The sequence below is a fragment of the Bombyx mori genome, chromosome 9, assembly GCF_030269925.1.
Source record: "Bombyx mori chromosome 9, ASM3026992v2".
Lineage (NCBI taxonomy): Eukaryota > Metazoa > Arthropoda > Insecta > Lepidoptera > Bombycidae > Bombyx > Bombyx mori.
The window spans coordinates 15,293,148-15,308,656 of record NC_085115.1 but is presented as its reverse complement, the minus strand read 5'-3'; the positions used below and the strand labels follow the sequence as shown (position 1 = coordinate 15,308,656).

The 15,509-nt window shown below is 39.1% G+C and overlaps 2 protein-coding genes across 2 annotated transcripts in view; both read right to left on the bottom strand.

The window, feature by feature from the left end:
* Positions 1-15,509, bottom strand: part of NimB (nimrod B) — a 660,573-nt gene that overhangs the window by 66,861 nt on the left and 578,203 nt on the right. The gene's annotated exons all lie outside the window — the stretch shown is intronic.
* LOC134199405 (angiotensin-converting enzyme) overlaps positions 3,893-15,509 on the bottom strand; it is a 189,938-nt gene continuing 178,321 nt past the window's right edge. The window contains exons 10-12 of the mRNA XM_062670238.1: positions 14,270-14,410; positions 5,312-5,500; positions 3,893-4,454 (exon numbers count right to left, since the gene is read on the bottom strand). Of these exons, the coding sequence (XP_062526222.1) occupies positions 4,325-4,454; positions 5,312-5,500; positions 14,270-14,410 (460 nt within the window). The 3' untranslated portion in view covers positions 3,893-4,324. The remainder of the gene's footprint in view (positions 4,455-5,311; positions 5,501-14,269; positions 14,411-15,509) is intronic.

Below are 15,509 nucleotides of genomic sequence, written 5' to 3'. Positions count from 1 at the left end.
ACTTCTCCACGTCCTCTTGTCCTCGGCGGTCTTTATAACCTCGGTTATCGGAAGGTCGGTGAGAGTCTATACCAGATCTGATCGGTCGGTAAGTGAGCGACCGCGTGATCTTCTCCCGCCAAGCTGACCAACTACCATCAGCTTGTCTAAGTTATCAGGGTCTCCACGAGCGATATGGCTGAAGTATTTCAGATGTAATTCGGTCATTATGTCGTTTTAGGAAGAGTGAAATTCCGTTGCGATACGCCTGATAAAAGTGTAACACAGAAACGCTAATGCTATTGCCATTTTATGATGTAGATATGTTTTTCACTGACTATCAAAAGGTCCTACCACCAGTAAAAAACTCTCTCAGACTCTGACTCTCAGACTCAAACTCAAACTCTCTGTCCAGGGCTTGTAACAATAACAAATTGTAATAATAACAAACACGGTTGTCCATAATTGATTTTATATCATTACCTTAAGCTTGGTCCTATCTTCGGAACAAAATAGATACTTATTTTTTTACCAAGCCACCGTATTATTTGACCTCAATAACGTCTATAAGCACCCCACGTTCAACTGATGAGTAAATAAGAGGGGGCGGCTCAGGAGGCGCCACTATGTCGCCCTTGTTGTTATCGTAACTTTCCAACGCTTTTATTCTCCTCCTCTCCTAAGCTCATTTTGGTTCTCTCATTTTGAACTAATGAAAACCGGTCACTGTTTGTGAATGAATTATTTAAGAAGACTCGCACGGTACTTATTGGTTGTTGGACGGTGTTATGATAAATATTTAAACTAAAAACGGTTTTATTTTCCTATCTATTCTATAGACCTCGAGGGGTCATACATTCAACGGGTGAGTAGGTGAGCTCACGGTGCTCTAACCTGATGAATTTTAACACTAGGCCTAGCAAGAGCAGTGCTTCGCAGAATCTACTACCGGATCGGATACGTGACCCACTGAAAGATCCGGCGAGAAAATCAGTGGCCTGTCTGAAAAAAAGCGGCACAAACCTTTTACTTAATTAGGTGAACCGGTTTTTGACCGGTGAATGTATAAAGACTTTTCTATAGATGTTGTTGGCTTGACAGCGCACTTACCTTAGGCTATGAAGCAGTTTGTCTGGTAGTGTTGACCGCGGGAACCTGACCGGGTTCTGACCCCGGACGGAGATCGGACGTCGGGTATAAGAGTGCAGGGGAGTCGTTTAGTGCGGTAGGGCTCTAAAGTTCCTTGGGCCCGTAGTCTGCTCCCAATATCTAGCAGGTCGTCAGGTCCCACCTAACCCGGCGCGCGGACCTCGTAGGAGGACTCTGATTCGAAAAAAAATAATGAAACAGATAACCAGCGGCAAAACATTTCCATAATTAAGTACTTTTTTCTTCGCACTTCTTTTCTAAAATAACATTTTATTTTATAATCTTTACTATTTGGATAGAATACATAGCAGCACTGATAGATATATCCTTCGTGATGATTTCTGCAGCGAAATTCATCCAATTCGAAGAACAGGATAGTTATTATACAGCAGGATTCATGCAAGTTGTTTAACCTCATGTCTGAAGATGGTATGTGACAGTCACGTCTTCTGATCTGAAAGACGAGGTAGTCATTTGTAGTACAATGGCTAACCGAGACTTAGAACCACCTCATACCAGGCCTATCACGAGCTCTTTGACATGCCTAATAAATAAATAAATTAAGGATAATGCAAAAACTACTGGTTAGGTCTTTTAGAATTTAAATGGGAAATTCGGTTCATCTCTAAAAGTTTTAAGGTGATGATAGATACGCAGATGAAAAAGTACGATTGAATGAGAACCTCCTCGTTTTTGAAGTCAGTTGAAACATTACTGATAATAAAGGCATTACCATTAAAACTTTAACAAATATTACCCACATGGATGTATTCTGCTTTTTTTAGCAAAAATGCTAGTATTATTATATAGTGAACTGAATTATTTAACATTACAAACAAAATTAAATAGTGATTTCGGATAATCGTCTTAATTTCATTGTCATCCCTACTTAGAATAATTATTGTGGAGTCCGTCTGCAAGTTCATCGTGCATCATTCTTCATCAATACGTGGCAATTATTCATTGAAATCTTATATGCGGGCGTTACGAGTAAGAAAAAGGTTTAAATTATCTTGGCAATTGAATAAGCACGAATTGGGTAATTTGTCTGCCTTCAATTGTACAATTAAGTGTATTAAGTTCATTCCAAGCTTTGACCTTTGGGCAACGAGGTCGTTTTTGTTAGTCGTTTGCTGACTTTAGAGGTTGCGTGATTTAATTGTATTGCATATATCTATATATTAATACGTGAAGCAAAAACTTTGTATCCCTTTTTACGAAAATTGCGCGGACGGAGGAGTATGAAATTTTCCACGCTTATAGAGAATATAGAGAAGAAGTACACAATGCTAATATTTTTTTTAAATAATGCATAAAAGATACATTAAATCAATAAAGAAAACATTACACACACTACATACCATGTATTTGACGCACACACGCATGCATACTATTTATTGTCAAAGTTTTGTTCTTGACGTCTGTTGTCAAATTGAGAATAGATTAAATATTGTTTGTCTTTATTAATATTTTTTTATAGTGTAGCCTTGGCGAAATTTGTGATAAAATACAATCATAATAGTGTACAAACTTACAATTCCAATTAATTATAGTTGAATTTCAACTACTGCGGGACCTCTAGTTGTTATAATTATATCATAGGTGATTCTGGATTTGGGCTCAGTGACGCAAAATGGGCCAGACTTGTGTCAAACAAAGGGTAAGCATCAGGATGTGTTTTTAACATGTTCTTATTATTATTGTTGCCCTTGTAGACAGACGAGCCTACGGCTTACCTGATGAAGAGCGGTTACCGTCGCCCATGGACTCTAGCAATGGCAGGGGCAAAGCCAAGCCGCTGCCTAACCGAACTATTTAACATACTTTTTAATAACTTCAAGACATCTGATTAACGATTGAAAACTTACACACGTATTGAGGACTAATGATTATATAAAAAAATATTTTTTCTGGTCATTTATGGGTGGGGTAAAAATATCGACTTGCGATTTAAATGCATTTAAATTGTTCAAATAAGTCGATGTTGCTATATGTTTGATGTTAAGCAGTTATATGAATGCACCAATAAATAAGAAACATGGGATCGAAGACCGATCAGAAGAATTAGGGGTCTTGCGCGTCTGAATATGCGATAGAAATTGGAAAAATTTTGGTGCCATTTTTCAGTTTTATTTTTTTATTGTTATAGATTTCTAACCTATCCAAAAACAACGTAATAACGCCACTCGTATTGTTGACATGAGGTCCAAGTTTTAATTAGGTTTTATTAATAACTGTCTCTCTCATACTTCAAATCACATTTCGTGATTTTTCTAGACATACTTATATTGGGCGAGATAATTTTTCTCGTTGTTTCCTCTACCTATGTAGGTGTAGGTGAGCTCTCGGGGCTCAAACCGGAGGTATTGCTAACACTGGCCTTAGCCAGTGGTTCGCAGAAACTACCACCTCTCAAGTCGTAGAGAAAGTAGAAACTCAGTGGGCTCTGTATCTAAGACACATCCCACGGAGTTTTCATAGGGGTTAATTGACTTGCCGAGCCCATCGTCGCAAGCGGCGGGTTCGGCGAGGACGGTGACCGGGCTTCCCGTTCAAGATCACCTATTTCTACCGTGCCTATTTCTACCGTGAAGTAGTAATGCGTTTCTCTCACTTAACACCAGATGGGCTGTGAGCTCGTCCACCCGTATAAGCAACAAAAAAAAAAAAACTCCCTTGTTGGTAAATGTTAGCGATGTCTCTCAAGCTGCCAGATTCATTTCATTCTTAGTGTCTCCTGTCTTGAAATAATTACAACTAAAACATTTCTCGATAATACGATTTTTATTTTGAATAAAAAATAATAACATTATCACAATTATTCTAAACACAGTATTAATAACATATTTAAGAATAGTTTTTATTTAAATTGAAACACTACGGTATCAATATAAAAATGGTGTTACAAGCTTTAAAAAAAATAAGTCCACCATCTCAAACATACATTCGACATGTGAGCACTAAAATAACTGGAATCTCCGGACAACGCTATACCATTTCATATAAGTGCATAAAAATTTTATTCAAAAATAATTAAAAACCACAATATATAATACAGATAGAATTTAACTTAAGCTAGTTCAAGAAACATAGCAAATTAAACCTAAACTCCTTTATTTTACGTTCTTTTTTCGTGCGAACATTCGCTTTTAGTTACACGACGATTCTTATCACTCTATCCATGAATTGTAGACCTCTATCTGTATCTGAAAGCTATGGTCACGAGCGCTGATGTCACAAACAGTGCTATGAAAGTGGTGACGTCATAGTGGCGTTGAGCAGCATTGTAGAACCCTCCGTAGACTTGGAGACCAGCGGTTTCAATGCTGCGAAAGAATTTCATGATCGATTATCTTAATTTTGTTTACTTATTGACTAAAATAGGCAGAAGAGATCACGGCTTGACTGGTGTTATGCGTCTGTAGCTTATCATATATGTATATCACATCAGCTTTTATGTATTTGAGCTTGTATTAAAGCGTCCATAAATACCATAAGACAATGTTGTCAACACAATCAATTTACTGGTGGTAGGACGTCTTGTGAATCCGCGCGGGTACGTACCATCACCCTGCCTATGTCTGCCTTGAAGCAATAATGCGTTTCGGTTTGAAGGGTAGGGCAGCCGTTGTATTGTAAAAACGGAGACCTTAGAACTCATATCTCAAGGGAGGTGGCGGCACTTATGTTGTAGCTGTCTATAGGCTTCGGTAACTATTTAACATCTGGTAAATCAAGCAAGCATATGTGTGATAAGCATATTTGTTTGCTATTTAATATCCATATGTATACATATAACCGTATGTATACCGTTCTCTGATTTCTATGTTATAGGAATTGCCTAGCTTAGGGCCAGGTGACCATCTTTAACTTGTACCCTGATTATTAACTCTTCAAACATGAGACTTTATGAAAGGTTTTACTTAAGTAATTTGAAGAAGGGCTCACGTTTATCAGCCCAAAATGTATAGTTATAGCTCATAGAATAGGTGGAAATGAATAAGCGACTTTTTCATTTGGCGGTCTAATTTGAAAGGGACATGTGTTGTTTACTAAAATTGGGACCTCATGTCTTAAGCTAATTGGTGGTATTTGGTCTAAACATGGCCGTGACCTTGTCAGATCATTTACAAGATTAACAAAAATTAATTAATTTCGGCTTCAATTAATCAAGAATACGTACCTAAATTTACAATAATCTCCGTCGTAGCTCCAACCTAAAAATTCTCCGGTACGAAGGTTCTCGCTGCTGAGCCAATCTTCAAGAGGACGGAAGTAGTCCCTCATGGCTTCCCCGTTTAGTCGGGATTCACCTATGGCCTCTTGTAATATATGAGTCCACGGCGCTGAGGAACCTCGCTCCATAAGACGGCTGCAAGAGAATGTTGTGTTAGCTAAATTTGGACCAACTAATAGCTGAAGATATGTCATTGCTACCATCCTGCCACCAAATATTGAAGAGCAGTTGAATTCGTCGTGGCCTAAAGGATAAGACGTCCGTTGCATTCGTATCTAGCGATGCAACGGTGTTCGTACCAATTTTTCTAATGGAATTTGTACTTGACAAATGTTCACGATTGACTTTCACGGTGAAGGAATAAATAACATCGTGTAATAAAAATTAAACCTGCAAAATTATAATTTGCGTACTTCCTGGTGGTAGGACCTCTTGTGAGTCCGCTCGGGTAGGTACCACACCGCCCCGCCTATTTCTGCCGTGAAGCAGTAATGCGTTTCGGTTTAAAGAGTGGGGCAGCCGTTGCAACTATACTGAGACCTTGGAACTTATATCTCAAGGTGGGTGGCGCATTTACGTTGTAGATGTCTATGGGCTCCAGTAACCACTTAACACCAAGTGGGCTGTGAGCTCGTCGACCCATCAAAGCAATAAAAAAGAACAAAAAACTAGCCTCGAAAAGTTTTATTTTACCGAATAGCCTATAGTGTATTCTAAGAATGACTCCAAAATTTTTAATAATTTGATTCACTTTACCGATACAGAACTAATATTTGCGAGCTTTGAGAAGAATGATTCTAGGTCACCTATTAATTGCATCTGACTTTTTCCATTTTCTATAGAGGCTAATGATGTTCTAAGTACACATGATCATGTTTGTCGTTGAAGACTCGTTGTAATTCAAAAGCAAGAGTGTCTTGGAGTCAATTAAATAATCTGATCATCATCATTTTCCTGCCCTTCTCCCAGTCACCTGGGGTCGGCGCAACATGTTTTCTCCTTCCATACTCATCTATCATATACCATTTCTTCGCTAACTGCCCTCTTACACATATCGTCTTTCACGCAATTCATCCATTTCTTCTTAGGTCTACCTCTTCCTCTATATACTTCCACATTCATAGTTAACACTCTCTTACCAACCTCATTTTCATTTCGTCTCATTACAGCCCACATCATCCCTAAGGCGAACTTTTCAACTTCTCAAACTTAGAGTTAGTTTTGCCAAAACTTAGAGCAACATAGGAATTAAATAAGATGGTATGGCACTGAAATAAAGCTGTATTTGGGGATTGCACAAACCGTACTGTCTAAAACGGTCTGCAGCTAGCGTATTGAAAGGGATTTATAACTTTATATAGCAATGCTCAACCGAAGTATGGATATACAGTGACCTATAATGCGGGATGGTTTAGCAAGGAAGGGAGTTTACGTAAGGTATCCATGTCCACTATTGTCTTACACCGCCGTTATATAACTGTGTATTTGTAATAGATACCGGTCTGTGTTAAGGAAATTTAGACTTGAATTACTGCCTAAGGCTCGCGGCTCGAATCAAGAAAATCAATATTATTTTAAGGGACTACTTCTTGACAAGACATCACAAGATTTTCTACTACTGAACTGATACGCCAGCGCCCCCGCGATCATCGACTAGGGCAAGGTGTTAAACGCATTGGCGATGTCCAGGGACACTACCAGCGCAACTCCGCTCCGGCCGACATCACTGAGCCACTACCCTGCCTATCCTTTTTCATCCCATTGAAGAGCTTTGTTTTGATTATAACAATTCTACACCTGAGTTTGATGAAAGGCAATTTAAAAGAACATGGCATTTTTTATTCATTATATTATGATTAGTCATTATTAAAGTTAATCGACTCTATCAGGAAACTCTTCCCCCGTGTCGTTCCCCAACTCCATGACGCCAAGTAGTTCGTCCGATCCCCTCCGAGGTCAGAGCCCGGGTGAGGTAGGGGGCTGCTGCGGTCAACACTACAACCAGACGGTGCAGCTCACCCCAAGGACGCCCGGCCGACGTTTCAGAGCCTTCGAGGCGAATCGAAGGCTCTGAAATGTATTGAACGTAGGAACTGAAGAAAATCCTACATAATATGTAGTTCAGAAAACATTAACTTAGGTGTTATGATCTGGTCTTCGCTAGTGTTAGAAAATTCGCCAGGCTGAGCCCCGTGAGCTCGCTTACGGTGAAGCTGGTTTAGCCATAATTACAGATAGGCCAACATAGTTAAAAAAAAACTTTTATTGTCTTTGTAGGCAGACGAGCATACGGCCCACCTGATGGTGATTGGTTACCATCGTCCATGGACTTCAGCAATGCCAGGAGCAGAGCCAAGCCGCTGCCTACCATTACGCATTCTCCACAAGCCTCGTTTGAAGAAAGACATGTCACAGCGCTCGGGAAACAGTGGCGGGGAGCTCATTTCAAAGCCGGATGGTACGTGGCAAAAAGGATCTCTGGAAAAGCACTGTGGATGAACGTAGTGGCTCCAGGTAGTATGGATGAGCTCTACTCCGATGGCGGGCGGTGCGATGGTAAAAACGAAATGACAGGATCATTCAGAGGTTCCAAAATCTCCAGGGGTTTGTGGCTAACAAAAATATATGGATATTTTGTCATGTCGTCAGAAAGTATATTTACAGCAGAAATAAGAAGAGAGTAATTAACGCATAAAGGAACTTATCGGCATATTGAATTGCTACAGCCTCAATTAAATACGGCCTACAGTAATTGTCGACTGTTCTCACTAAAATTAAGATAAGTCAAGATACGCACTTTAGATGCCCCACTTCTGTTTGTCCAGTTGCTTTTCGCAACATGCCCTATATTCCGCTTCCTATCAGTTGAGTCTCGCACTCGTAGCTGCAGTATAGAATAATCACGATTCTTGTGATTCGTGTTCGCACGCGCGTCCAAGGATCCCAGAGTTTTTTTGAAATCTTTTCTTATTGAAAAAACTTCATAGGGGCGTTGAAAACAGTGTATTGTTAATGTGAATCGAAATTACGGGATCGAGCTAAGTTTTTTTTTTATTGCTTAGATGAATGGACGAGCTCACAGCCCACCTGATGTTAAGTGGTTACTGGAGCCCACAGACATCTACAACGTAAATGCGCCACCCACTTCGAGATATAAGTTCTAAGTTACTCAGTATAGTTATGTGACAATAATTATGAGTCTAATATTTTGGTGAGTACACCATATTGAGCACTCATGTTTAGTCGAAGATGTCGCGGCCTAAAGGATAAAAAGTACCTGTACATTCGTACAATTTTTCTAATTAAATACGTACTTAACAAATGTTCGCGATTTACTTCCACGGTGAAGGAATAACATCGTGTAATAAAAATCAAACCGGCAAAATTATAATTTGCATAATTACTGGTGGTAGGACTTCTTGTGAGTCCGCATGGGTAGGTACCACCGCCCTACCTATTTCTGCCGTGAAGCAGCAATGCGTTTCGGTTTGAAGGGTGGGGTAGCCGTTGTAACTATACTGAGACCTTACAACTTATATCTTAAGATGGGTGGCGCATTTACGTTGTTGATGTCTATGGGCTCCAGTAACCACTTAACAATCATGTGGACTGTGAGCTTGTTCACTAATCTAAGCAATAAAAAAATAAAGAGCGATGTTATTATGTCAAAATCGCAGATAGGTACCAATTTTTCTAATGAAGTACTAAAAATCATGTTTACGATTGACTTCCACGATAAAAGTATGATATCTTGTTATAAATTTCAAACAATAGACACATATACATTACACCTAGGCTCCGGTAATCACTCAATATCAAATATGCTGTATTTTTCACTTATCTATCAAAAACTAAACCTATTCTGAACACCTATATGTTTTCCATACACATATTGAGTCTTTATTTTAGAATTATTACAAAGGTACTCAAATACGCTTCATTTCGAAGCGCTCGTGCGAATTTAGAATTAAATTATGTAAGTAAACTATACTGGAATGAACACGCAGACTAAAACCGCTGCGTTACCGAGCGTGCGTCACTCTCTTACCGTTACGTTATTGTTAAGTAATGCTCCTTTTGGTATTCAGATTATTTGTACTTAAATGCAAACTTAATTCTAACTTACTTTCTTTTTAAACGCACTCAATAAGGATTCTCAATTGGGGATCCACAAGTATTATTTGTTTGATTCTTCATATTTAAAATGCTTCTAAGTATTTCTCACTTAATGGTATATTACTTCCACGGAAGATTGACTTCCACGGTGAAGGAATAACATCGTGTAATAAAAATCAAACCCGCAAAATTATAATTTGCGTAATCACTGGTGGTAGGACCTCTTGGGAGTCCGCACGGGTAGGTACCACCACCCCGCCTATTTCCGCCGTGAATCAGTAATGCGTTTCGGTTCGAAGGGTGGGGCAGCCGTTGTAACTATACTGAGACCTTAGAACTTATATCTCGAGGTGGGTCATGGCGCTTTTACGTTGTAGATGTTTATGGGCTCCAGTAAGCACTTAACACCAGGTGGGCTGTGAGCTCGTCTACCCATCTAAGCAATAAATAAAAAAATATTAATTTGGTAATTTAATTTTAATTATTTAATTATTAATCATCGGTAACCTAAAGTAAGGTGCCGTATCCTAGACTGCCAATAGTAGGTATCGTAAACTACACCTAAACTATCCATAGTTATTCGTATAACAAAAAAAAAAAAACAATTAATAAAACGCGTTAAATAAATTGACGTGAATCCTATTAAGCAATAAACAAAAACTAGCAAATATTATTCAACTTTATTGTGATAATGATAAAACAGTAAATCGTTTGAATTTTAGAGGCAATGATTATAGATAGAAATATGGTTTTACTGTACTCTGAGATTAGGGATATTTTAGCTTGAATGTGATGTTTGATAGTACAAAATGCGTTTGCGTTTGGCGTCTACACGGAAATGACCAGTTAATGTTTGTCAATGATGCGGGTACGCTGTCAGCTGTGTGGACATCAGTGGGCTTATTATGACCATCCAGAATACGTGATGAAGATTAAATCTATATATTAATACGTGAAGCAAAAACTTTGTACCCCTTTTTACGAAAATTGCGCGTACTGGTGGTTATTACTGGTGGTAGGACCTGTTGTGAGTCCGCGCGGGTAGGTACCACCGCCCTGCCTATTTCTGCCGTGAAGCAGTAATGCGTTTCGGTTTGAAGGGTGGGGCAGCCGTTGTAACTATACTGAGACCTTACAACTTATATCTCAAGGTGGGTGGCGCATTTACGTTGTAGATGTCTATGGGCTCCAGTAACCACTTAACACCAGGTGGGCTGTGAGCTCGTCCAACCATCTAAGCAATAAAAAAAAAAAAAGATTATGAAATTTCCCACACTTATAGAGAAGGAGTGCAGATTTTTTTTTTAATTATGCGTGAAAAATATATTAAATCAATAAATAAAAACATTACACACGCTATCATGTATTTGACACACACACGCATGCATACTATGTATTTGCTTATTGTCAAACTTTTGTTAATGCTTAAAGTCTGTAGTCAAATTGAGAATAGTTTAAATATTGTTTGTCTTTATTAATATTTGTCTAAAGTGTAGTCTTGGCGAAATCTGTGATTAAAGAAGCATAAATAGTCGAACTTCGACTACCGGGGGACCACTAATATATATAAAACATCTAATGGGAATTAGGAGTACTTTGTCTTTTAAATATAGCCACGGGAACAGCAGAAACAGAAGTGCTTATCCCAGATATTATTAGTAGATACAGATTTATGTAAGGGTTTAGCGATTCTCAAAGCATTCAGTTTTATTTTTATATCAAGGGGTAAAAGTTTATCTGGTTTAAGCGAGATTTTTGCAACTTTACAGGAGAGCTATCTATAATAATATTATAAAGCTGAAGAGTTTGTTTGTTGGAACGCGCTAAGGAACTACTGGTCCAATTTGAAAAATTCTTTCAGTGTTAGATAGCCCATTTATCGAGGGAGGCTATAGGGTATATAACATGACGCTAAGAGCAATACAAGCGGAGCACCAATAAAGAATGTTTCAAAATCGGGGTTATTTTTACCTTTTGAGAGCTTCCGCTGCGTGCGCTGCAGAAACGATTAAAGTTTCGCTAAAATAATGTATGACAGAATTGTTCCCTTTTAAAAGATCTAAATAGAGTTTTTTTTTTTATTGCTTAGATGAGTGGACTAGCTCACAGCCCACCTGGTGTTAAGTGGTTACTGGAGCCCATAGACATCTACAACGTAAATGCGCCACCCACCTTGAGATATAAGTTCTAAGGCCTCATGTTTTAGTTACAACGGCTACCCCACCCTTCAAACCGAAACGCATTACTGCTTCACGGCAGAAATAGGCAGGGCGGTGGTACCTACCCGCGCGGACTTACAAGAGGTCCTACCACCAGTAATTACGCAAATTATACAACAAGTATCGTAACAAACAACTTCTTCGGCTATTTGAATGGGGTATTATAAACTTAATTGAAGTTCAATAAAATTAAAAACATCGAAATATTGATGCCAATACCAAACAAAAGCGACTTTTAGTTACAATGATAAATGTTGGCTATTAAGCGACATTCTCTTTAAATTATAGAATAAAATATCATTTGCATGGTATATGGATTGTAATAACTGAATTTTGTGAATGATAAATTTGGTACAGGGATATAATGGGCCGCTGACTTTAATTACTTGATTGCTCTTCAAGAATGTGCAGAAATGAATAAACATTTCCTCATAAAGAGCTAATGGCCTTCATTATGATTGATATAATTACTATCGATTACAGTCAAATAAACCTATACATATATGAAACAGTTCATTTCCTTAATCCTTTAGTGATTGTGTTTTTGTGGCAACTTATTTTTATTATGTTTTTTTAATGACAGTCTTTAGTGTTGCCTATATGAAATGTACAAGACATGGTGCATGAAAAGCCGCGATATCAAAAAGATCGGTGCCTTTGAAATGGTGGCGGAGGATACTACGAATACCGTCTACGAATACCGTGGATTGCAATGAGAACTACCGAATCCATTCTAAGGGAGCTAAACATCCGAAAAAGGCTCTCTTCCATCTGCCGGGAACGTGTTATGAGCTTCTTCGGACACATCATGCGGTCTCCCAGACATGAGTTAGAGGAGCTCATAATTGCGGGTCGCATAGAGGGCAAGCGCGCCGTAGCCAGAACACCAGATGATCAGATCTAGTAAGAGAAGCACTTGGTGGTAGTCTGTACCATGCCGTCCATGCATCCCACTCTCATTTTTCATGAGGATTTCGACCGGGAATCGAATCCAGTTTGGGATCTGTGTCCTTAGTGTGAGTTTTTTAACTTCTCGATCGCGTTAAAGATAGCGGAGTTATAACAGCCTCCCGTCGTTTGTCGCTAGGGGCGGTGTTCCAATTCTATACAAATTGGACTTAACTTTTACGCGATCGAGAAGTAAAAAACTCGCACTGAGCACACTAGATGGTACAGTAGTACCTACCACAGCGTAGTGCACTACGACACTAATATACTGGTTCAGTTTTATTTGACTTATGCAGCTAATCTATTCAATGTCATAAAATGCTTCATCCTTATTGGTGTAATTTATTCAATTTGCTATACAAAAATGTGGTTCAATAAAATACCAAAATAATGTCAGTTTTAGGTATATTATATTAGCATTTAATATTTTTATATAATCTAGACATTTATTTGCATGACGCAAACGCTTTCGTGACTCACCTGGTGCTGTGTTTACTGCAGTTCTTAATCATCTAAAGTTGAAGTTATAATTTTTTTTCCCACCTGTGCCGATAGCCTTGAGAGGCTATTTTAGCGTTACCCTAGCGTGTAGGTTAATTCGAGGCTCAAACCGGAGGTGTTGCTAACAGTGGCCCTAGTAAGAGCAGTACTTGGCAGAATCTACCACCAGATCGGAAACGCGACCCACTGAGAACTGAGAAGATCCGGCGAGAAACTCAATGGGCTGTGTCTGTGGGTTAATTTACTCGCCGAGACGTTTTAATCATACGGAAATTAGTATATGGAATCCGGTAGTAGGCGTGTGCTGGCTTACACAGCCTACTCTACCCTTACTTTTTAGGGAAAATGTAGTGTCTCCATTATGGAAACCGTTAGATTTTATTGCATAAATAGATGGAGGCGCTCACGATCCATCTAATAGTTAGTGGTTACCGGAGCCATAAGTGAATGCTACCCTATGACATATAAAATCTATGTTTCAATTGTATAGTAATGATTCAATGCATTTTTTGCGTATTTTCTTTTTAATCACACCACATTAACCATAAATGGTGGAAAGTATTCGTGTGAATATGTTGAGTACGTGTTTCAATTAGAGGAATTTGTTATTTGACCGCGGTATTCCAAAACCGCATTTGCGTCGCTTGATACGATTATACTGTTCATCTTACACCCAGCTTTTAGAAAAAATCATCACATCATCATCACCATCATCATCAGCTTAAAGCAGTCCACTGCTGGACATAGGCCTCTCCAATTGCTCGCCATTTAACACGATCATCGGTTTCTCTTATCCAGCCAGTCACCCTGCATAGATCGTCACTCCACCGAGCCCGAGGGCGTCCTGCATTGCATCATTCAATCTACCGAGTATAATTTTACGTCAATAATTTAAAGGAAAATGGATCTTGTAGCGCTAATTATAATGCTTAATCCAATATAGCATTATGATTAGGCTTCTAATGATCTCATGCGAGGTTTGGATGCAGGTTGTTGAGCGACAAGAGGTTTTAGTTGGTTCGACTCCGACATGCCGCGTCCTCCACCTCCAGTGGAGGACGCAAGTCCGGTGATTTCCTCCTGACAAAAAAAGGCTTCAAATGACACTTATTACACTTACTTCAGAATCCTTCCGGCCTCAGGGTTTCTGTAAATGTCACATTTGTGCAACGGCCTGGTTGGGTCTCCTGGGATGAACTGGCCCGTTCTCTCGCAGAGTGCCCTGAATATCTGGAACTGGAGTACTGTGCTCACGAAGTATCTGTGAAAGAGGAGATGGGTTTAGTTCACGGTGGATTGCAGTTTTATTTTCTATATGAATACAATTTTTGTTCGGCTGCCGAGATACGACCATATTGAACATTTGCATAATAACAACATTTTTTACTGGTGGTAGGACCTCTTGTGAGTCCACACGGGTCCACAGCTGTAATGCGTTTCGGTTTGAAGGGCGGGGCAGCCGTTGCAACTATACTGAGGCCTCAGAACTTCAACTCTCAAGGTGGATGGCGTATTTACGTTGTAGATGTCTATGGGTTCCAGTAACCACTTAACACCAAGTGGGCTGTTAGCTCGACCACACATCTAAGCAAAAATAAATAAATAAATTGACAATAGATAAATAGACAATTAATAAAATAAAATAAAATAAAATAGTCATTGCGACTTAGAATCCCTGGTTCAAGGTGGGGCATAGTGGCGTTTATGTTATGTCTATGAGTTCAGGCAACCACTCAATACCAGCTGGGCCATGAGCTAAATGAGCATGACCATGAGCTGTAAGCAATAAATAAATTACCACTTGCATTAGACTAAGTCCTAAGTCCGTTTAGTGGTGTAATCCAATAATCCTGCGCGAAAGTTTTGTAATGAACCGACTCAAATCGTTCAATGTAATAACATTTGCCGACGCACCGACCGACACGATGTGCAAAATGTTTAATTGAAACCAGTTTTGGAATTCTGTAATCGAATTTTGTAATGGCGTCTCTAAAATTGATTAGTGGGCTACTAACTATCACAATCCGCTTTTTTTTTGGTACCTACATATTTTATTAACGTGGCTAACATTTTGAATGGAAGAGGAAGCCGAATGTGAGCTTCAAGAAACCTCGTCATAGATTAAACCGCTCATAGCTGACTCTGAATGACTCGGTGGCGGAGTAGTTAGCGACTCTGACAGCTAAGCCGAGGATCGAGGGTTTCTATTGGGCCAACATTCGTATGGTGAAGAGTTTTTTTGCTCTTTGTCTGGTTATTTGTTTATAATTAAACGTATAATATTATTTTTTTGATAGCCTTGAGAGGCTATTTCAGCTTCGCCCTAACATGTAAGTGAGCTCATGGGGCTCAAACCGGAG